General features: G+C 55.8%; 1 protein-coding gene across 5 annotated transcripts in view; it reads right to left on the bottom strand.

The window, feature by feature from the left end:
* Nucleotides 1–23412, bottom strand: part of CACNA1E (calcium voltage-gated channel subunit alpha1 E) — a 107429-nt gene that overhangs the window by 9338 nt on the left and 74679 nt on the right. For 2 of the 5 annotated variants that reach the window (XM_066324746.1, XM_066324750.1), the window contains exons 19-38: nucleotides 22700–23278; nucleotides 22316–22590; nucleotides 21562–21721; nucleotides 20915–21044; nucleotides 20334–20393; nucleotides 19978–20084; nucleotides 16091–16102; nucleotides 14643–14739; nucleotides 13388–13548; nucleotides 12855–12992; nucleotides 12127–12328; nucleotides 11768–11932; nucleotides 11106–11216; nucleotides 10075–10158; nucleotides 9866–9991; nucleotides 9621–9686; nucleotides 7825–7916; nucleotides 7529–7694; nucleotides 7058–7185; nucleotides 4635–4731 (exon numbers count right to left, since the gene is read on the bottom strand). In XM_066324746.1, the coding sequence (XP_066180843.1) occupies nucleotides 4635–4731; nucleotides 7058–7185; nucleotides 7529–7694; nucleotides 7825–7916; nucleotides 9621–9686; nucleotides 9866–9991; nucleotides 10075–10158; nucleotides 11106–11216; nucleotides 11768–11932; nucleotides 12127–12328; nucleotides 12855–12992; nucleotides 13388–13548; nucleotides 14643–14739; nucleotides 16091–16102; nucleotides 19978–20084; nucleotides 20334–20393; nucleotides 20915–21044; nucleotides 21562–21721; nucleotides 22316–22590; nucleotides 22700–23278 (2956 nt within the window). Of the gene's footprint in view, nucleotides 1–599; nucleotides 697–4634; nucleotides 4732–7057; nucleotides 7186–7528; nucleotides 7695–7824; nucleotides 7917–9620; nucleotides 9687–9865; nucleotides 9992–10074; nucleotides 10159–11105; nucleotides 11217–11767; nucleotides 11933–12126; nucleotides 12329–12854; nucleotides 12993–13387; nucleotides 13549–14642; nucleotides 14740–16090; nucleotides 16103–19977; nucleotides 20085–20333; nucleotides 20394–20914; nucleotides 21045–21561; nucleotides 21722–22315; nucleotides 22591–22699; nucleotides 23279–23412 lie in introns of all 5 variants that reach the window. The other 3 variants (XM_066324751.1, XM_066324749.1, XM_066324747.1) reach the window with 3 other exon arrangements.

The following is a 23412-nucleotide window of genomic DNA, read 5'->3' as shown; positions in this document are numbered from 1 at the left end:
TGACTGACAGCCACCCCTCCGGGTGGGACAACTCAGAGCTGCCTTTGGAAGTCTCCTGGCTTGGCCTTGCACGAGCCATCCCCGGGGTAGCCCCTGCTGGTGGTCCTGGCTCTTTACACACAGAGCAGGCCTGCTCCTATGGGATTTGGGATGTGTCCCCACTGCCCACCAGCTTCCCATCTCCATAGGCTTCTGCACCGGCTGGGATCAGGATGGCTCCATGCCCCCTGGGGGTGAACTCCCAAGGACACCTCACTCTCCTAACTGCTACAGTTGGGTTGCTCCTCACCTCCTCCAGCCCTCCCATGTCTCCACTCTACTGCTGATTCTGCCCCTCCTTTTCCCCTCGGAGCCAGCTGCCAATGACCACGGCAGCGTCACATGCGTGGGCGGCAGAGACCAGCCAGTGTGGCCAGGGCTCTGGTGGGCACGAGAGCCCACAAGATCAAAACTGAGCCCACAAAAGACTTGGCTCCCCAGGAGTGAGCCAAACACACGTTGGACACCCCAACAAGTCCCCGGCTTCCCCGGTCCCACCTCCCGCAGGTGCCCCGGCTCCTGCTCGGCTCTAACCCCCAGAGAAGGAAGGGTTGATCTACCTTATAGGCCACTTTGGAAGGACATCTCTTGCCGAGGCCTAGCGGTGGTGACATAAGAGTCAGCATTTCATACATCTCAGTGTAATGGATTCGGCCACTGCTCATGGAGGGGGGAAGGGGAGGGAGGGAGATGCAGAGAGAGGAGGCATTCCCGGAGAGCGGAAAAACGTACAAACGGAAAATAGTACAGGAAAAACAGGAGAGAAAAAAAAACAACAAAACAAAACAAAAAACAAACGGACAAACAGGAAAAGAACAGGAAACCCGTTAATCAAGGCAAATCATACATGAGAGACTGTCCTGATGTGGATTTATAGCACTGCTCACACAGACCCAGGAATGCTGGCAGAAAGCAACTCACCCCTCTCCTCTCTGCTGCTGGCCTCAAGCGCCTGTCTCACTACCAGCCTGGGACGACTCCTCTGGTCTCAACCCCTCTCCTAAAGCCCTCCAGCAGCCCCCACCTCGTCCCACAGGTTTCCAGGGCTGTGTGCGAGTGGTATAAATCAGATACACGGCACTCGAGCCATGGGTTATTTGAGATAAGGGTGGTTTGCACCACGGTGCTCTGTGGCCTCTGGAGCGTCTTCCCTCCCGCGGGGGGTGCCTGGTATGGCTTGGCATGGCCACCTAACCCATAGCCAAAGGCTGTGTATCCCCAGCTCGTGGGGGTCTATGCAATTGGGAGGCAGCATCTTGCATAGAAGGCAGTGGGCCAGGGTCACTTGTCAAAGGAAGATGCCCAGTTGCTTCCGTCTGGCTCTGCGGATGGACCACTCTCCCACCATGCACCAGTGCAAAAAGGCATGCTGAATCGGCTGGAAAAAAAAAAACCGGGAGGAAAAGTTGGGCATGCCATGCTCCCGCCCTGGCTCTCTCCCACATGCGGCTGCAAGTTCCACCAGGTTGGAGTTTAAAGAGTCTCAGCAGAGGCAGCTGTTTGGGCCTTCCAACATTGGGGCTTGTTTGGGTTTCCCACGGGAGCAAGTTAGGGCGGGACCCCCCTTCCTCCCCTTGCTCTCCTCTGCTCCGTAAGGACCTGGCCTGGAATTGCTGAGCAAAGAATGCCACCAAGAATGGGCCACCTGGGGCTGCCCTCTGCCAGGCTGGGGTAGCTGGGCTGTGTCTCTCTCTCTCTGCACGTCCACATCTCCCAGGGATCCTGGGCTTGGTCACCTCTTCTTCCCCTCGTGCCAGCCTGTACTGCAAGGTTCAGGATGGTTCACGGACGGGCCCGGGGCAGGCTTGTGACACCGAAGGCATGGACCCTCACTGCTGGACGTGGGCCCATCCCTGTGAGAGAGGGCAGTGCCAAAACATTAGGTGTCCCCACTGGATCTTGGCTTTTTCCCTAGAATGTGCTCAGAGCAGCCTGGAAAGGGGAGACGAGATCTCCTCTCCTCGGGGTTTGGAAGCAGCCCCCTGGCCAAAAAGGCCCCTACCAAGATAAGCCCTGACATTTCAGACGTGAACAGAACTGGTGACAGGAGCTGTTTGGGGTGCAGGCGCAGAATGGGCTGGGCCAGTTGCACCCTAAAGATGGTTGATAACACTGGAGAAGGATAAGCAGGAGGATCAAGAGGAAATATCCAGGAGTCCTGGATATTGGCAGAGCTGGATGCACACCAACTCGGGGTGAGATGACTAAAATTTTCATGCATGAATTCAGTGCAAAAAAGGAAGCAAGACGGTGATCTTCTAGCCATGCTTCCTGGCAGGGGGAATTCTGGGGAGCCCAGCACAAAAAAACAGGCACTGCCTTTCCTACTGAGATTCTCCACACAAGGAAGGAGGAATGGAGTCCACTAAAGGAAGGCTTTGCATCAGTGACCAAGACGGATCACATGAGAACTGCACACTTTGCTGCTCCTCAGAGCAGAGATTTTGGAGCTTTCTGAGCAGCACAGCTGTGCCTAGACACCACTTCCCCACAGAGAGAAGCACAGGCAGGCACGTGGAATGACATCCATCTGAGCAGGATGACTCCCAAGGGCTGGTCCAAGCACGGGCAGGTCGGGGATTGTTGGAGTCCAGGACATCCCTTGGATGATGGGGAATGTGACCCATCTATCCATGTCTGGACAGAGGTGTGACCCACGGGCACAGCACAAAGTGGCCTGTAAAACCACCAGGGATTAATGGCTTGGCCCTGAGGGGAGCCTGTGAGAGGCAGAGGAGGAAATGTGCGAGGCAGGACATCTGTCCTCCTGTGGTTAGGAAGTAAGCACTGTGCCACACGGGCTGTTAGGAAGGAAGCACCAAGAGTGCTGTGAGAGTAGATTCAGGAAGAGGTGATGTCCACAGGGACATTATCTGTGGAGCATTCACCTGACAGGCAGGGCAGGCTCACTGAACTGAAAGATGTTCAAGCTGACTTGGCATTTTGGGATGTGGCAAGATGCAACAACCACATGGATTTTTTTTTTCATCTTTTCTGAATTGTTCCAGGGCAATAGCAACCCTTGAGAATTTCGTGTTCTTGAAATATCTCCTGCACAGCGAGGAGGCGACAGAAGTAATACAAGGTAGAGATGGGGATGGTCTCCCTCACATGATAACAGAAGCTGTTCTCAGTACTCCTTGCTTGAGTTTATCCACCTTCACTTCTCTGCCCATCCCCAGTCAGCAGAAATCCAGTGGCTCTGAGACTCCCTCCTCCAAGGAAGCAGTACAGGTACCCCTCTGAGCCCCAAGATGATCCAGCTTAGGAGAGTGGTGCCCTGCTGAGAAGGGCTCACCACTCCTCCCAAAGGTGTCTTCTGCCTGCAGGGACCTGAGCAAGTGTCCTCAGCCAAGCTTCCATCTTTTGCCAGGGATGCAGCAGCAGAGAAGAGTGGAGAGAGCCCAAGGAGCCCTTCTTGGAAGAGAGGAGCCATCTGAGATTCTTGCAAGAAATCTCCTGTTCCTAAATAGATCCTCCTAAATGAGATGGCCAATCATCCAGGCCTTGTCCTCTTTGTGCTGCTTTGCCTCTGGCAAAACCGTCCCCACGTCCAGCTGTGGAGGGTGACAGAGCTGTTCCAGGGGTGTCAGCTGGAAGAAAAGCCTTTCTGATGTTTCCAGAAGGATGTGGTGACAACAGCAGCTGCGGTAAGGAACCCTCCTCCTCCTCTGCAGAGGAAAGAGCAAGGGCTGGGGCTGAATTCCCTCGGACACCCCGGATGCCATGAGGGATGCAGAAGGGAGAGCAAGCTCTGTGATTCATCCTTTCATGCCACGGGAACAGACAAGGGTGTCGTGGCACTTCAGAGAATGCGGCAGGTGCAGGATTTTGCTCAACTGTCACCCCAAAATAAAATTAAAAAAAAAACAACACTTCAAGTCAGAGAGACACAAGGAGACCAAATCGCTGCCCTGGACTCATGGCCAGCAGTCAGGAACTGAGCTCAAGGGAGAGGAGCTGCCAAGCTCCAGAGGTGTGCCCTGGTATCACCATCTCCCAGGCAGATCCAGCAAGCTGTATGCAAGACTAGTAAGAGTCCTGCTCCTCAGAGACGTGGTTGTTTGTCCTCCAAAGTGCCACACTTGAGGACAGGGTTGTTGGATACAGCACAACATCCCCCAGGACGGGGGTCACCCTGGCCTCCTCGTCCTCCCCCAGCCCTCACTGCCCAAAACAACAGTAAAGTCCCCAACATCCTCCAGCCTTTGCTCCTTCCTTCCCTCCTGAGGAGCAAACCCTCCCAGAACCCTCGCTGTCCCATGTGAGGTGCTTTGAGAAGTCGAGCAGGGACAGTGGCACCTGGCCTGGCGCCCCTCGGGGCGCTCTGCCCTGGTGGAACCGGGACCGGGGGGCTGGCTGGGGGGCACAATTTGTCAAAACCCACCCCAGGAGGCTCTGAGCCCCCCCTGGCCCCACTGATGCCTCCCCTGGAGGGGAACAGCTGCTGGCTCTGGGAGGCAGTGGACCTCTTTAAACTCGAAGGAAAGCAACATCAGGGTTCCCTGGGGAGGCGCGGTGGCAGTGGAGCAGGGGAAGGAGGGGTGGATGGTGTGTCCCGTGGCCAGGTTGTGGCGGAGGACTGGGAGGCAAACCTTGCACGCCACCCTGTAGGGGCAGTTCTCTCCTAGGCCCAGAGGAGGCGAGATCACCCGTACTAATTTGTACATATCCTTATACGAGATCCTGCCGCTGCAAAGGAAGCACAGGTGGGTTAATAGGACACTGAGAGGGGAGGATGGAGAGCTTAACGGGGGGGTGCTGGGGCCATCTGTGGGGCAAGACCCCCAGCAGAGCACAGCTCTTCTCCTTCTGGCTCTGTCAGACCCAGAGAGGAGAAAGCTGTGAGCAGCAGCTACTGCCTTTTCCACCATGAGAGTTGGCTCATATCTCCTCACACTGTCCCATCTTCACCAGTTTTGGTGGTGGGCACCATCCCGTGACCCTTCTTCATCGTGCCCCTGACCCCTGCGCCTGGTGGGAGAGGGCTGGGACTTTAGACAAGGGTGAGCCTGCAGCTTGGTAGAGTTCTAACCCGTGGAGTTGTTGTGCCCCATCACATCACCAGAGCCCCTGTCCTCGCACAGCCAGCTCTCTGAGACCCATGAGGTCCCAGCGAGACTGGCAGCTGAGCCACTTGTGCCTCCAAGATCTGGGGAACCTGAGACAGGGAGGGATAATGTGACCAGCTGGTGGCTGTGGCACCTGGGGCTCCCGAGTCCAGTCCTGTGCTCCGACCACCAGCCCAGCTCTGCCAAAGGTGCACATTATTAGAAGCAAACCTTCCCCAACACACACGCTCCCCTTTCCTCCCACAGAAGCACATCTGCCCAGAGCCGGTGCAGCCATCCCCAGGATACGGCCGTATCCTCCCGCACCACGGAAACAAGGAAGCGGCTGAGGCACAGAGCTGGCAGGAGAGGGTGCAGGATGCCGAGCTCCCCACTCTGCTCCAGCCCAGAGCCCTTCGGGAAGCGTGGGGTGGAAGTGCTGAGGTGCAGCTGCTGCAGCCTCCCGGGCATCCTTGGACAAGCTTGGAGGGAAACCGCGTGGGGAGGCAAAGAGCGGCGTCACCGTCCTGCCCAGCGCCTTTGCCTCCGGTTCCTCTCTCCTTGCTCTTCTCCCATCCCTTCTCCATTGCTGAAGAACCAACCAGAACCCAACCATCTGGACAAAACCCATCCCTGCTCCCCCCTGGTGCTGGATGTTCTCCCCATGAGAGCTCTGTGTGATGGTGGCACCGTTGGGATGTGCTGGGAGCTGTTGGGATGTACTCACCTGTTCCTGGCCTGGAACCAGGGCCAGGGCTGCCACCACTGTCTCCCGTGTCCCCTAAACACTAGCTGCAAGCATGGCTTGCTCAGGGATCAGAGGGGCACGTGGCATGGACAGGACAGCTCAGGCTTGTTTTACAGTGGCTCCTGGGCACCGAGGCCACCATCATGGGTGATGAGAGTGAATTAAGTGCGTGGTGTGAAGAAACCCTTTCTCAAGAGCCACCCCACAGCGAGCAGCTGGGTGTTTCACTGCTCCACCTCCCCTCCTTTCTCTGCTTGGAGCTGATGTTGGGCATAAAAAAATACCTCAGTTGGGGCTGGTCTCATGGAGGCAAAGAGTCTCCAAAAGGAGCGTGTGGGGCTGCCAGGGACAAGAGCTGGGATGGCACAGGCTCCCTGGCAGTGGTGGATCACGGCTCCAAAAAATCCCTGGGCTCTGGAAGGGGCCACACAAGGCACCCTGTTGGGTGCTGGGGCTGAGTGAAGGGCAGGCACATTCCCAGAGCTGCCAAGGGTCCCCCGTTGCTCTAGGCATGCTTGGGACCATCCAAGGAGGAGCAGTGGAGAGCAAGGCCTCTGCAGCAGCAGCAGCAGCAGGAGCAGAGCCAAAATCTGGCCACCCAGGGTGTGTTTGGGCCCTGTGAACCCATTCCAGTGCTGGGAACAGGCTGCTGCCTCCAAATGGGAGCCCTGTTCTCCAAGGTCCTCATCAGCAAGGGCAGGAGTGTAGTAGGAGCCAAAGCCCTCCCATCTCCAGAGGGGTGAGTGGGATGCCCAGCACAGAACACAGCTCCCCAAAGACACTCCAAACAATGTCCTCTGCAGGTGCTTTGGCAGGAGCCCAGCAGATCCCCATAGGTGGGAACAAGCCCCACTCAGCCCTGCTCTTATCAGGAGCTGTGGGTGCTGGGGACCAAGGGATGGAGCCAGTCTCAGGGAAAAGGCTCCCAGCTGGTGCACGGGGATGGGAAAGGAGGCTGAGAGGGATCTGGAGAGGAAGAGCAGGAACGTCCAGCACTCAGGATGAACATCCCATGGCAAACTGAACATCACCCAAGACGCCTGTGCCATCAACCAGTACAAGAACCAGCTGCTGCCCTTGTAGTGACCACAAGTGACAGCAGCACATCCCTGACTATCCCAGACATCAGTGAACTGCAATTCCAGCAGGAGAACACAGAGACCCTGGTTTAAAACCAGCTCTGAGAGGTTGCTTGGGAGAGAAGGAGCTGGCTACATACCACGCTGCTCGGTCATACTCTGCCCAGATGCGGACAAACTCATCCAGATGGTGAGGGCCCAGGATGGAGGAATCCCGTGTCAGGTATTCAAAGTTGTCCATGATGACTGCCACAAACAGGTTGAGCATCTAAATCAAAGGAGGAAAGGCAGAGAGGAAGGAAAGTGGGGGGAGAGGGAGCAGAGAAGGGAAAGGAGAGAGAAGAAAGAAGAAGCTGGGTCACAGTCCCAGGAGCTTTCCCCAGGTGGAGAAATGGTCTGTGATGCTGGGGTCAGGCACAGCACTGCAAACAGGGTGGGAAGGGCTCAGGGAGGAAGGCATGGACCCCATCATCCCCAGGGCCAGGAGAGGCAACAAAGATCAAACGGAAGGGAGAGGAGAAAGAGTGATTGTGGGAAGGTGATGGAAGATGACCCGATGGCTGGGGTGCTGACCAGGGGAATCCCCAGAGCCCTCAGAGGAGGCAGCTCACCAGGAAAGAGCAGAAGAAGATGAAGGACACAAAGTAAACGTAGGCCAGGTCGGTGCCGCAGCGCTCGTTCTCGTTCTGCCCGGACGTGGCCGTCGTGTCGGGCTCACAGCCTTTGCCCTCCAGGCAGGACAGCATGATCTCCTGCCACGCCTCTCCGGTGGCACTCCTGCCCCCAACACAGCCCTGTCAGCAGCTCCTGGTGGCAGCCAGGATGCCCCCAGGAGAACCCTCACCATCCCCTACCCAGGTTAAACACATCTCTGTTATGCAGAGGAAGATTTTCCGCGGCTGCTCACCTGAAGAGGAGCATGAGGGAGCCCAGGAAGCTGCGGAAGTTGTTGTGCCGGTTAATGTGGCTTTCCTCATCTAGTTTTATATTGCCAAAAACCTACAGGAGGGAGGAAAAGGGCTCAGCTCTTCAGGCAAGAGCCCATCAGCCAGGGAAGCGGCTGCTTCACGTTCACATTTCCGTCCTTGAAAACATTCCTTGAAAACATTGGACAGGGCTCTAAGCAACCTGATCTAGCTGAAGTTGTTCCTGCCATGGGGCTGGGCAAATGGCCTTTAAAGTCCCTTCCAACCCAGAGCATTCTCTGACTCTGTGATTGCAAAGAAAGTACCCCAGCAAACACAGGCTGGTGCACAGCCAGCGTGCCAAGGAGCTGGTGCCAGGCAGCCATTGGGGAAGGAGACTCTCCTCTCCTTGGCAGGGATTTGCTGTGGGTGGCAAAGGCTGCGAGAGGCTGAGCTACCATGGAAACAGGAGCATGGAGGGCCTGGGATCAGCTGAGTCCAACCATTCCACATCCATCCCTCGATGCCGTCTGAGCACCACATGGCACCCAGCGACCCCCGCTATGCTGGAGGTGCAGGGACAAAGTCCCACCATCCTAGATGGGCACTGGGTCACAGTCCTGGATGCTCCCAGAAGCTTTTCCCTTGGTGGACAAATGGTCTGTGATTCTGGCGTCAGGCACAGCACTGCAAATGGTGGGGAAGGGCTCAGAGGGAGAGGGACAGACCCCACCATCCCCAGGATCAAAAGGGGCAACAAAGATCAAACTATGGACAATATTCTAACAACAACCTTTAGCAAAGGCTGTGGTAAGACATCCCTAACATTCGTAAAGTGCCTCAAATTGGAAAAATGTGCCGTTATTACTGTTAAATATTTATTCCCCTTTCCCTGAACCTAAAAATACACCAACTGCAGAGTATATTTTCCCTGTACAGGTTTTTTGGAATGTGTAATTGTGGAATATTTTCTGCCTCCAGCTATTTTGCTCAAATAACGCCCACAGACTTTACTGCTTGGGGATTTGTTCACAATAGTGTTAAAAAAAAATTTTAAAAAATCTAATACTACCACCCAGCAGGGAGGGGGGCTGAGTCAGATGGTGGCTGTTTAGGAGAACACCTGGAGCCAGCACCGAGGTGTGTAGGACAGAGTGGCAAAAACCAGCCATGGCACTGGATGATCCTAAACAGCACAAGCCAGGGACCTCTGTCACCCCAAAATCAGCTCCTGTCAGGTGCTGGGTACTGCGGCAGCTCATAGGGCAGCTCCACATCCCCAGTGATCGTCGTGGAGGATGCTTTGTCACATCTCCAGCGTGGGATTTAGTCACAGCAGGAGCAAGCCAGCCCCGCGGCACGTGTGGAGCTGAGGGTTCAGCTCACGTGCCTCTTATTCACCACCTGGAGCCTGGCAGGCTGATGCCTCCCCCTGCTCTGCAGAGACCCCCCAGCAGCTGGGAGGTCACTGCAGGGCCCTAAGTGTGAGCACCCAAACAGACCATTGGTGGCACAGCTACAGGGACAAGATGGATGGGAGACGCCCAGCTGAGCCCACAAGGCCACATCTCCAAAGGTACCAGTTGAGAAGGGAGTCGTGGAGCTTGACTGGACAAGGCCATGGCAGTTTCCCCAGGCCATGTGGTCCTGCAGCTGCCAGAGAAGCTGTTCCATCCTCGGCACCTTCCTGGCACAGCAATGCCAGGCAGGCATAAGGCTCGCTCCTGGCTGCAAGGCTGGGGACATGCTGGTGTCACCGTCTGTGCCAGAGGGTCACACACGGACACCTCTGTCTCACCTGCATCCCAATGATGGCGTAGATGAAGAAAAGCATGGCAATCAGAAGGCAGACGTAGGGGAGTGCCTGCAAGACAAGCAGATGAGTCATCTCATTTATCACAGGCCCAGCTCCAGAGGGGTACGAAATGCACAGGTGAGCTGTGCTGATCCAACTCTCCCTACAAGGCCTTGGGAACAGCCCGTATTTGGGAACAGCACCACATCCCTGTGGCCTGGGAAGAGGCCAGGGCACACGAGACTGACCTTGAAGGACTGCACAAATGTCCAGAGCAGGATACGGATGGTGTAACCCTGGCGGAGCAGCTTGATGAGCCGAGCAGCCCGGAAAAGTTTCAGGAAGCTCATGTTGAAGCTGCTGGTGTTCACCAGCTGGAAGAGGATGAGAGGGTCAGAGGGAGGTGGGAGCACCCCAGCAGCACCCCACAGCCCGCTGCTCCCAGCCCCTGCTTCACCTTGGTGTCCGTCAGGATGATCTCTGTAATGCTGCCGATGACTGTGATGAAGTCAAAGATGTTCCAGGTGTCCCGGAAATAATTCTGCAAAAGAAAGAGAGAGAGAGGGAACGTGGATTTGAGCTCAGGGATGGGATGGCAGGTCTGAAGGGCGCTGGGCCATGGGCCAAAGCTGCTCGTGGACAGTGGTGGAGACCTCGCAGCCCATTGGTATGCAGCCACGGTCCAGAACCTGTCCTGTGTCTGAGACAGTGGCAGACCTGAGCATGTCTGCAGCAAGCGGCTTCTCCTGGGAGATGATTCATGCATCCAATGGACCCCCCTGGCAAATGGGAGCAGGAAAAGTAGCCACAGCCTAGGTCAGGCTGCAACAGCTCAACACATTGACCCCCACAGCCCGGAGACTGCTCCCAGGAGACTGCTGCCTCCTTTTCACAGGCACCTGGACACATCTCAGCCCCTGCTATTTGTGCAGCAGCTGGTACAACACCAAATGTGACCATGGCTGGTGCTACTGAGAGCAAGGAGGGTGGCTAGAAACCCTCCTGATAGTGGACTTTGTCTCCCACAACAGCAAAGAATAGCTGAAGAAAAAACAATCTGTGGCTTCAGATCCCAAATGAGCAGCTGGGAGCTTGAGGACTATGAATCAATCAGGGAGGTCTCGCTGCTGCACAGGTCTGGTCCAGCTGGTACATCCCAAGGAAAGAAGTGCACTTGTGGGGACAGGGGAGCACAGCCACCAGCATGTGCAGCAGCAACGGGCTCTAACAGAGCAGCAGCACAGAACACGCATGGTGCAGGCACAGAGCACAAGGCAAGAAGTAAAGCAGCAGCGTGGCTTTCCCCAGCAGTGTCCAGCATTGGGAAGTGCAATGAGAACCAAAGGATTCCAGCCCAAAAGCAGGTCTCAGGCCAGGATCCAAAATAAGTAGCAGCAAACCTCACATTATTAATACCTTCCTTCTATAATCTGTGCACTGCCAAAGTCCAAATTAACACCCTGATAAAGAACAGGAGCAGGCACTCACCAGGAAGCCAAAAGCGATGATCTTGAGGACGCACTCCAAGGAGAACACCATGGTGAAGGCAATGTTCAGGTACTTCAGGGCCAGCTCATAGGTGTATGGAGCAGAATAGTACTGATGGAAACAGAGACAGCACTAGCCAGGAGGGGGCCTGCCAGCCTCTTGGCTGACGACTGTCCCAGCACAGACCCAATGTGGCCTAGGTTTGCTGCCCTAGCTGCTTCAAGAATTCCTCCCTTTCTTCACCCCTCCCTCAGGACAGGCCTGTGGTGATCCATATTCCTTGCCCTGGGAGCATCAAAAGTATCTCCTCCTTACTCTCTCCACCCCTCTCCCAGGACAGAATGCCACTTCTTGTAAGAAGGGAGAACAGAGGAAATCCAGCTCTGCCTGCAATAGTTAAGAGGTCAAAATAATTTGGGTCATTTCTTCTAGAAACCTCCAGAAACCTTCTAGGTCCAATAATTTGGGTCATTTCCTCTAGAAACCTTCTTGGTGCCACCTCCAGTTGGGGTCCTGTGCTATTTCCTGTGGATGCGCTGAGGGAATTCCCACATGGACGCTGCCTCAAAGCATCTCCACAACCAAAACACCCTCTTCTGCCATCCTGATTGATCCTACTGCTGCAAGCAAAGAGGATGGCCTCACTCCAACCACCAGCTCACCTTCATCATGAGCACCACGGTGTTGAGCGCTATCATGGCCATGATGGTGTACTCGAAGGACGGGGACACCACGAAGTGCCACACGCGGTACTGGAAGGTGTGTCTGTTCTGGGGCATGTACCGCGTCAGGGGCTTGGCGCTGATGGCAAAGTCAATGCAGGCCCTCTGCAACAAAATAACACCCATCACGCCCCATGGACACCCGGGGGGCTGCCACAATTCTTTCTTTTCATGATCTGGGAAGGCAGTTGGCTCATGGGGTTTTCTCACCTTTCCAATAACAAGGCAGTTCCAAGCTCCTAAACTGCTAAAAAAAAAACCCCATGGAAATGTCCTCATTCCCCCTGTCCAGACTGTACCTCATTCTTCTCCAGGCTGCACTCCTCCATCATTTTGTCTCCTTGCTCTTGGAACGTGATGATGATGAGAGCCACAAAGATGTTGACGAAGAAGAAAGGGAAGACCACAAAGTAGACGACATAAAAAATGGACATCTCCATGCGGTTGCTGCGGCTGGGCCCGCGGTCCTCCTCCGTCACATCCACTGAGTGCTGCAGCACCCTGTGGGCAGAGAGGTGGAGAAAAGCAACCAGGGATACATCCATCACTTCCAGTGGGACCCAGCTCTGTCTGTCCATGCTTGTATAACTACAAGGTAGAGCTCTGTCCTAATCTGCTTTCAAGGATCACCCTTTTACATGACTACAGCTTGTTTTATGGTGCTTTGCCACGTCCCTGATGGAAAATGGATTTTCCTGTGCTCTGCACACAGAGAAAAAAAAAATACTGCCCAAACTCACATGAGCATTTAGAGAGGTCCAGTCCTACCATTATCCCTAATATTGACCTAAAATATATCTCCAGGCCACGCAGGAAAGAGATTATCCACCATTCACTCCCTAAGGAAGAAGTTAACCCCAGTCATGGTCCCAGTCTCACAGGGGTGCTAAAAGCTCTTCTGTGCTGGTATAATTTGTTATTCTCTCTGCCTCCCTGACCAGCAGCTCCTCTCTCAGTCCCACTGGGTGTAACCTGACCACCCCAACAGAGATGTGACCAGCCCTCTTCAAGGGGACAGAATACTCACTGGGGCCACCCCTCGCCAGTGGACACGGTGAAGAGGGTGAGCAGAGCCCAGATGATATTGTCATAGTGGAACTCGTGCCGCTTCCACTCCCGGCATTTCACCTCCATCTTGTTCTTCTCATGGTCCACGTAGTTCCCTCTGCAAGGTTGAGAGGGAGCAGTGACCTTGGGTTTTTGGGTTGCCAGAGGTATGGGACAGTGGGTTTGAACCCTGGGGGCAGCGTGGGTGTGTGTAGGGGTCACCTCTCCTCTCGCAGGGAGAAATGGGGAGGATATGGACAACGACCATGAGGAAGGGGAGAGAGAAGGGGAAAGTAAAACAGGAGAGAGAAGGAGGAAAGAACAGGAGCAAATTAAGGGCTCTGCACTCCACAGAAGGATGGGCCACAACACTGGGGACAGGGCTCAGCCCGTGCCATCCCCAGGAGCAAGTCATGGCCAAGGACTTCATGGGGAACCACAGCAGACATGACCCAGCACCCTGCCCTTGCCAGAGGCATCAGCAGCACCACACCTACTCCACAGTGCACCTACATGCAGTCCTTCTGCGTGTCCTTGGAGCTGTCAGTGCAGTAGAAGAACTTCCCCTTGAAGAGCTGCACGGCGATGACGGCGAAGATGAACATGAAGAGCTTGTAGACAATGAGGATGTTGAAGACATTCTTGAGGGATGTCACAACACAGTCAAAAACGGCCTGAAAGGGAGGGCAGAGCTCACGCTGGGGAACCCACAGCCCTGGCAAAGGGCAGGACCAAGACCAGGATACTTGCTGGGGAAAGAGCTGGGCCTTCTCCCAGGCCAAAAGCTATTTTGTGAAGGAGGTTAGCACCCAGAGTATCCACAGCACATGTGGAGGCACCAGGCAGCCCCTGAGAGAGCACCAGGGATGGATATTTGTTTCCTCAGTGTTCTCTGCAACCAGGGAAGCAGACAGGGGACCATCCTAATGATGCAATTAGCAGCACTCAAGACTAATTAGTGAACACTTCATCGTTTCGCATCACCCTGAATAACAAGAGCAAATACCTCTGCCTGCCACAGCAGCACGTTCCTTAGTGCTCTCAGCCCTGGTTCTCACAGCACCTCAAGAGCGGATTGTCTTTACCCGTTTCATGATGGAGACAGGCAGTTCCAGAAATGAACTGACACAGGCTGAGTCCATCCACTGATCAGGAAGAAAAGCTGGGGTAAAACCCCATGTTTCTGGGGTGCCATCCTGGGTCTCGTCAATTAGCCAAACCACTTACAAGCTTAATAAAAGGGCTTCCTTGGTCTCATACTCTTTTTTGGCTCTGTGCCTCACCAGCCAAGGTAGGGAAGTTCATAATCCTACCTGTGATACAGAAATAATCCCATTACTGAGATGGGAAATCCCTCTCCAGTGCAACAGCGTGACAGCACAGCACACAAAACCCCAAGCTGTTTGCAACCTGCTCTGGTAGGAAAGATCAAAAACTTTGGAAAGAGATTTGAGCTCTCCAAAACCAGGGCAGCCTATTTTTCAGGAGAACATTGCTCCATTTTGTCCACTAAAGCCCCACTTTCCCTGGCAGAGGAACTACTTCTGGACACCTTGCAGTGGTCCAAAAGCAGGCTTGCTTTTAAAATCTCATTGCACCTCCAGACACAAAGCAGCCTGAAGGGTGTTGTGGTTGCAGAAGCGGCTCCCAAAACACCCAAAAGGCTTTGAAAACAACTTGTTTACTGCTCACAAGGAAATTACTGTGGTAGTCCCTGCTCCCAGGGGAGAAGAGAAGAGGATGTAAGCCAGGAGATGGAGCTTGTTACCTTCAGCTTGGGAAGTCTCTTGATGGTTTTCAGGGGCCTCAAGACCCGCAGCACACGGAGAGACTTGATGGTCTTGATATCCCGGCCCTTGTTGGTCCTGCCACATCAGAGGGAGGCACACGCACCCAAAAATGGAACAGAGAGACAATAACCTTGTAGACCTGGGTGCCCTGGGGAGCTGAGCTGCCGACAACACCCTCCCAGCACGTGTGAAGGTGGGAAGAGGAGGGGCACAAACACCGCTGAGCGCTCAGCCCCCTTAAACGCGGCTCCTCCAACACACGCGCTGACAGCCCGCAGGGATGGGAAACAAGGCAATCCTCTCTTCCCATGGATTAGCACCCTTCCAGTGACCTGAACAAACCTCTCGCTGTGGGAAGCAGTGCCAGAGCTGAGGCAGGCAGTGCCAGGAGGTTTGCAGGGCTCAGGCAGCACAAGGAGGTTTGCTTCCCTACTTCAGGCACACGCTGTCTGCAAATGGGGCTTGCACAGGGCCACCACCACTGCAAATTGTTTCCTACCACTTGCAAGAAATTCAGAATAAAATGAGGGAGGTTCACTCAATGGGGTCTCATTGCCAGGGAAATTGTGGGTGTCCCATCCCTAGAAGCATTCCAGGCAAAGTTAGATGGGGCCCTGAGCAACCTGGTCTAGTGGAAGGTGTCTCTGCCCAAGGCACAGGTTGGAGCTTTGGAAGGGTCTCTAAGGTCTCTCCAGATCAGGGCTACTCTTGCCTTCACCCCAAGTCAGCTGAGGGAGGCAGAGCTTACCAGTAGAATTCTTTAGAAAAGCCCCCTCATGAACCTCGTTTCTTGAATATGATGATTATTCCCCAACCACAATACCAGGGGGGTTTCTAGTCTTTTAACTAAAGGCTGGATCTCAGGGTGGAGCAGTGAGGTCCTGGTGAAGGTGACACAGCCTGGATCCACACCAGGCACCCTTGGAAAATATCAAGGAAATTACTTGCAACAACAGATGCTCCCAATTACACAGCTCCTTGGCAAGGGTTAATGCAACAGGGAGTAGTACAATAATGGGCTTAATCATTACGAGATGTAAACAAAACCACTAATTAATAGTTCTCCCTATGAGCACAGCCCTCACATGCATGAGAAGCAACTGTACAGACACACCTGGAACTCACTTTGCTCCTGTTCTGCTCAGAAATATGGCCTGGATAAGGGACTGAGGGCTGGGGTGAGGGCTTGAGGGCAGCACTCAGCTGGTGCAAGTTGTCACCAAGGACACCCCAAATGCAGTGTCTGACACCTGCTGAGGGGGGACCCCTCCAGCCCTCCGCAGTGCCTGCAGAGCAGCGTGCTGCAGTCCCTGAAAATGCAGCTAAGGGTGAGCCCAGACGCTGGACAGACTGACATCCACCTGCACCCACCCCCCAGCACTCCCAGGAACAGCACCCCACAGTTACCACAGAGCACCATAGTTACCCCAAAGCATTCCTGTCAGTGATCCAGCCCAGCAGCCAAGCAGCACCAGCAGAGAGATGGAAAAAGAAAGAGAGGAGGAAGTAAGAAAAGTGTCAGAGGAGTTGCATGGAGACCCTGCAGCAGCTGCCCATCACCCCAGACCTTGGGTGAAAGGCAGGGTGAGTGGACCATGGGGCACATCTCCAGGGAAGGACTCATCCAGGAGCCCCTCCTGCCCTCCCTGCTGGAGGTTTTGGGTGGGGGGCAGGTAGTGAAAGCTCTGCTGCAAGAGGAACCTGTATGTAGTGGGACAGTGGGCAGCAGCAGCAAGGCACATGGTTGTCCTTAGCCAAGAGCTGTGGGGGTCAGTGAGCCAAAGGCAGGTGCCTCCAAGGGAACCTACCTGCAAGCCACAATAGCTCTCATCCAAACCCTGCTAAATCACCTCTATTGAGAGCTCCACTGATTAAGAGCCGGAGCTGCAGTGCAGTTCTCCTGCAGGACACTCGATTGCACAAGGCAAGGTGGGCTCCAGGGTCCCTGGTTGTAACCAAGCCTCTGTCCCTGTTTGAGCCAAGTCCCTGCCACGTGCACACAGAGTGCTCAGCACTGGGGGAAAAGCCTGTAGGTATGACATTTCCTAAAACACACAAAACTAACCCCAGCCCCTGGCTGTGTGTTAATCCAACATGTGGGAGATGTGCTGAAAAGGTGACAATTTAACTTTGCAGCACTTCCGTGGTGGGACCTCTGTCCTGACCTGGCCCACACCAGGTTATTCAGCAGTACCCAGGGGTCCTTCTTCCTTCCAGGCCGTGGTGGCAATGGGGACAAGGAGGTGCTGCAAGGAAAGAGGCTCTTCTGCTGGAATTGGCCCTTGCTCACCAAGGGCTCCACACTGGCCACTCAATCTCTCCACAAACCTTTCCACCACCCCTGGACAGCTCGGCAAAACTGCTGTGAAATGCCCCCTCGGAGGGAGGCAAAGGCAAGCAGGGTCTTTAGTTGTGGTTCTGGTTATTTCAGCTAATTAAATCTGAGCTCTTTGGAGATTTACAGCTTTTTATTTAGGCTGTGTATGGATTGATGTATTAGCTTTCCACATGGAGAGCTACGGATGAATGGAGACAGCCTCTCCCTCAGGATTTGTGGCCTCCAAGGGGGCAATGGACCCACCACAGTGGCACACAAAGAGTGGCTGGGCACTTGGTTATCAGTGATGTGGATGTGGCATGGGCAGCCTGCGGGTGATGGTGGCACTGCTGAACCAGCTCAAGGGCCTTCTCCTGTGCCCAGGGCCACCCAGGACCCCTGTGGGAAAACCAGAGTGCAGAGGGGAGACCAAAGGGACAGGAAACCTGCATGGCACATCCCAGCATTCCTACTGGGAAGTGCTGGACTTGATCACCAGCTGCTCTCATCCAGGTCATCACCACAGCTGCTCCATGGGCATTGCTGTTCCCACACAGCACCATGGAGGAGAGGAAGGGAGAAGGAGAAGGAGAAGGAGAAGGAGAAGGAGAAGGAGAAGGAGAAGGAGAAGGAGAAGGAGAAGGAGAAGGAGAAGGAGAAGGAGAAGGAGAAGGAGAAGGAGAAGGAGAAGGAGAAGGAGAAGGAGAAGGAGAAGGAGAAGGAGAAGGAGACTCCCCCTGCCCTGGCCCCACATCCAAGAGCTCATGGAGGGAGAAGAGAAGGAGATAGATTGAAATATCACCACCAGAGTTTTCCCCTGGAGATCAGGAGGGTGGCAGACTGGGGCATGGGGGCTGGTGAATATCCCACAGCTCCCACAGCCGTGGCAGTGCTGGGCTGCAGAGGGGAGAGGCAGGTGTTCTTATAAATGCTTTATAATGTATGAACCCATCAGAAATCACAGTGGTGCCTTTGCTCCCTTCACTCCCGAAGCCATGAGCTCATCTCCTGCAGCAGGAGCCAGGCTGGAGGTGGGGCAGACAGACAATCCTGCAGGTTTACACAATGAAAAGCCCCTGCCCATAGCACAAGCAGCTCAGTATCTACTCAGCTGCGGCTGCCAGAGGGAGCAGGAGACACCAGTGCTGGTTGCAAACGTGTGTGGAGATGCCAAGACCTCCCCACGGGAAGGGCTTCGGTGCCACAGGGGATGGAGGTGCTCAAGAAGTCAGCTGCTCCATGCCCAGAGGGAACATCCTTCCCTCAGGAGGGTGGGTGGAGGCAGGCAGGGGTAAGCAGGGCTGGAAGGGGCTGGGCAGCTTCCCCATATGCTCCATGCTGGGCCCTGCCAGCTGCAGAGGCCAGGCAGGAATTGTGCCACCCTCGTGGGGTGAGGGCAAGGGGACAGCAAACAATCAGTGCTTATTGGTGAGGACACCCCTCCACCCAGGAGCAGCCTGAGCCAACAACCTGCGCTCCTTCAACCATCAAAATTCCTGATGGAAGTTGCCTGGGGATGAAAAGGCTCCCTCGTCCTCCTCCTCAAACCACTCAGTGCATCTTCAGGCTGCTGATGCCCTTGAGCCCTGCCAGACACACTCTGAGGGGCTGTCCTGGCAGAGGAGGGATCAGCCAGACCCTGGAGATGCTTGATCCACCCTCCTGGTGGCCTATGTGGCCTTCCAGAGCCTCAGAGCATTGTCCCCAGCCAGGAAACCTGCTCCAAGCTCCTGCCCCATGCCAGGGCCTGCTGTCAGCCCCCTGCCCTGCCCAGGGGCTGCTCCAGCCCTGTGCTGAGCGAGCTGAATTCTCCTATCCTCTTCCCAAGGAGAGGGCAGGGGCTGAAAGCACCAGGTGAGGAATGGGGTGAGGAGGGTGAGGAAGGCACAAGCAACTAGCCAGGGGGGTACAAGTGCATGAGAACCAGGAGAAGGAGCTGCTGCCCTCTCTGGGGTGAGATGGGAGGGATGGATCACGGGCTGTAATCCATGGAGGGACCTCGTGGCCACCCCGAGAGCCCCACAGGGTACCTGAGCAGTGGCCAAGGCTCCCATCTGCGTGGCTGCCAGGCCCTCCCCTGTCACCAGCCACTGCTGCCAGTGTCACAGGCACAAAGAGAGAACAACAGCATGACAAAGGAGCCTGAGCCTCTCCTCCTCTCCCTCCCTGGGTACCAGTGGGGCAGCACAGCCCTGGGGACCAGGGGATGTCCCTTCCCTGCAAGCATCACTTTGGCACCACACATCCCTCCCTAACTGCACCTCCTGCCCCAGCCAGCAGCACAGGGGACATCAGAGCAGCAGGAAACTCATCCCTGTATGCTCCTGCCCTCCATGACATGGGCACCAGGGACATCCCAGCACCCACATGTGCCACAAGCTCAGTACCAGAGCCCAGTCTCAAAGCAATGCTCAGTGGGGAGGCCGCAGGGCAAGCACACAGCCCTCTCCACGATGCCACAGAGGATACTGGCACACACCTCACTGGCCTTATCCCCATTCCTGCCAGGCTCCAGAGCAATGTCCCCCTCAGACCAGAGGAAAAGTAAGGGGTACCATTTCCAGCACAAACACATTCAAAGGGCAGCTCCACCTGGCAGGTTGCTGCTGTTGCTGTCTCTGTGCACTCCGAGATGCATAGCAGGTGTGTAACTCCCGCTCTGGCACCTTTAGGCCATTTCCCCCCTCTCTAACAGCCCCTTCTGCTCTGTTTCAAATCCAGTTTTGCCACCAACGTCTTCCTAGCATCTCCAGCTTGCCTTGCCTTACTCCCTGCCTGCTTTCTCACCAGCTTCTGACAAACAAGGAGAAACACATCTCTGGAGCAGCCACACACCACTGCCAGGAGCCATCCCAGAAGCAGAGCAGGAGGGTGCAGAGAAACAAAACACAAAAAGAAATCAGAGTCTAGTAGCCGTAACACACATCCTTGTGTGCATCCTTCTCCCACCCCAGCTGAGGGAAGGCAGGGAGCTGACAAGGACAACAACCACTTACGCCAAGGCAAAAGCCACCAGCGCTCCCACCACCACGATGAAATCCAGGATGTTCCAGAGGTCTCGGAAGTAGGAGCCGTCCTGCAGGATCAAGCCCTGATCAATCATCTGGAGGGGAGATACAGAGAGAAAAGCAGGCAGGGAATGAGCAGCTCAGACATCAAGTGGAAGGGACAAGCCGGGGGACGGGGACACTGCAGACACATCTGAGTGTCCTGGGTGTAGGACTTTGTATTCTGTGGAAGCCTTGAGGCTGATAAAGGAGGTGCTGAGCACTCTGCACCACCACTGCTAAGAACCAGACTTTAGGATCTCCACCATCTAAATTTAACTGGTTCCCAGGGATGCTGCTCTTACCTTGATCACCATCTCAAAGGTGAAGACACCAGTGAAGACGTAGTCGAAATACCTCAGCACCTGCAGAGAGAGGCCACAGGTGCTCTGCAGCTGCTGCTGAGCAAACCGTGCCCACCCAGACACCCAGCTACAGCAGCTTGCCTGGCTCAGGGGCAAACACAGGGCTGGTTTGCTTGTCCCAAAGGATGAGCCCCACACACTCATCCCCCTAAGAGTTCAGGGCAGCCCCAAACCCAGCCTGTGCAGGCAGGAGGGAATCATTCCCCATATGCAAACGGCTTGGAAATGACACTGCTAGCCAGGATCATGTGCCCCATACCACTGCCTGTACCAGCATCTCCTCAGGTCAAGACACTTTACAGCTGACCAGGCATCCTGGTGTCTCCCCAGGCTCTAAATCCCACATGTGGGGGAAACTGCAAGTGACTCCCGCGGTTCACAACGGAAGGTTGGTGGGGAAGAAGCCAAATTCCATGGCACAGTTCAAGTGCCACCACCTGGCTGCCCTGACTCTACAGAGCTAAAACCCTACAGGAGCTCTGCCTGGCCCAGAGGGGGGAGCAGGAGGGGGTTGCAATCACTTTGTTGCGGTCGGAGTTGGTGAGGACGGGATCCTCGGCGGCCAGGGCGATGCTGCTGGCGGCGATCACCAGCAGGATGCACATCTCGAAGTAGCGCAGGTTCACGATGTAGTGGCAGGCCCTCCTCACCCTGTGGGGACAGAGCCCACACCCTACCTGTGAGCCCTGGCAGGACACAGCCGCAGCCCACGTACAAAACCCACCCACCCCGTATTGCCACCTTCCAGGGTGGGGAGACAGGCAGCAAAGCCTGAGGAGCAGAAGAGGGGAGCCCAAGGGGCGTTTGGGCTTGTCAATCCCTGTTCTCAGCTGTCTCAGCCCCACAGCCTGGCAGGGAAAGTCCCTAAGAAATTGGGGTGCTTACTCTTCCAGGCCACTGGACCTGGGGAAGAGCTACAGAGCAGCAGAAAACTGCAGGTAAACGTAACAAACAATGAATAAAAATCCCAGCTTTAGCAATCAGCAGTTGGGAGACAGAGCCATGAGTGCATCTACCACTGAGACAGAGCGATGTGGGGGCTTGGGGAACTTCGTGGCCTGTTTGGGAGACCCTCAGCTCCCTTCTCACAGGGATTCCCTGTTTTTGGTGATGTCTGGGGTCCTTCCCCTTGCAGCCCTCCCCAGCCCCAGCATGGAAAACATCTCACGGGTTGGTCGTGCTGAAGATGAACATGGAGCTGTGCGGCACCATCGCTTTGCCTGTCTCGCTCTTTTCCTTCTTCCTCTTCTTCTTCTCCATTTCTTCCTCATCCTCTTTGGTCTCGGCCTCCTTTAAGGGGCTGGCTTCGCCGTCTGTCTTGTTGCTAACTGCAGGAAAGCGAGAGCCTTTGCCCGGCCTTGCACCCAGACAACACCCTGGGGTGTCCCTGCCACCTAGGCAACCCCCCCTCATTCCCTGCTCTGAATCCCTGTGCTGTCACAGGGAGAGGGACTAGGCAGGAAGAAAACACACGAGCTGCTGGGATGGAGCAGATGAAATAGGTTTAACAAGGCCACTTTTCACCTTGCTGGGTAATTAATAACACCGTTTAAAGCAGCTCACCTTGACAGCGAGGATGCCGCTAAGGGGTTTGAGTGACAGTGAGCTGCCGGAGGCTACAGATGTTCCAGGAAAAACAGGGAATACAGGAGTTTTGCCCAGGCAGAGAGGAAGGGGAAATGATGGATCCGATAAAGGGGTGGATGGAAAGAGGCGAGAAAGGGACACGGGATGCTGGCGCATCACCATTTGGGCTCTCCTGCAAAACTGGGGTGCTGGAGGGAGGTACTGCAAGGAGCAGCAAGGAGATCCCCCCCCCAGCTGACAGACGCGGGTCGGAAAAGCCACGCAAGCGGCTTCCCATCCCCGCAGAGTCCCCGAGGGCTGGGCGAGGGGCTCAGGAAAGAGAGACGGGTCCTCACTCTGTACCACAGCGGAGTCGTGCACATCGATCATGATGGCCGTGCTCTCGGTGGCCTTCTCGGTGGTGGGGGTGATGGAGGAGAGGTCGGGCTCGCTGCGGCTCACGGTGCGGCTGGGCTCCAGCAGCGCCTGCTCGCTGGTGTCCGGGCTGCTGCAGTCCTGCTCCGTCAGGTTGCCTGTCCTCCCCTGGGAGATCTCGGGTGCAGCGTGTGGAGGGCTCCCCTTCTTGGCGCTCCCCATCAGATCGGCGTCGCCTGCAGGGACCCCGTTTGTCCTGCAGCAGGGACAGGGGAGAAAAAGAGGCGTGAGAAGGTACGGGGATAGGAGAAGAAGAGAATACGAGGAGCTGTGGGGACGGCAAGATGTCCTCTGCAGGTACCAACCTGATGGAGTCCCCGCTCGCTTCTGGATCTCCCGGAATCAGCGCCTCTGTCGCAGCCACGTCCCCACGCCGGTCCCCGTCCTGTGTCCCCTCGGCGGTGCTGGCCTCCTCCAGCCCCATCTCCTGGCTGGCCGAGCGGCTCCCCAGGACGCCAGCCGTGTCCTTGCCCTCCAGGCGGGCTCTGCGGTGCCGGCTGCGCCGCTGGCTCTGCCTCATCCTGGCCCTATCCTCGACGCTGCCTCCTGCCCCGTCCTGTTCTCCCGGCTCACAGTTCCCATGGCAAGATTTCTGCTGCCACATGTCCCGCTTGGCCCGGGGCGATGTCCTGTCTTCACCACCGCCAGGGTTGGCCCCTGGGACCGGCTGCTCGGCTCCCTCAGCCTTGCCCTGCTCCTCAGCGCATTTCTCCAGGCTGACACCCTCCCCGGGCCTCTTCCTGCGGAAGATGCTGGCGTGGGGATTGATGAGGGGCGGCTCATCTTTGTTGATGCCCTCCTGGCTGGACATCTGCATGTGCCGGCGCAGCTGGCTGGTGCGCTGCTCCCACACCGACATGTGGTGCCGCCGGCGACGCTCCCGCCTGCAGAGGGGACAGCCAGGGGTCACCATCCATCCCCGCTGCCCACACCATCCCCCGGTGAAGCACCCGCCCCGGATTTAATCTGGGAGTCCCAGGGAGAAAGAAGTGCCACCGCCAGGGCTACAGGCTGTGTG

This window comes from Sylvia atricapilla, chromosome 9 (genome assembly GCF_009819655.1).
Source record: "Sylvia atricapilla isolate bSylAtr1 chromosome 9, bSylAtr1.pri, whole genome shotgun sequence".
NCBI classification, from domain to species: domain Eukaryota; kingdom Metazoa; phylum Chordata; class Aves; order Passeriformes; family Sylviidae; genus Sylvia; species Sylvia atricapilla.
Note: the sequence above shows the minus strand (reverse complement) of the source record. Positions and strands in the feature narration are given on the sequence as shown.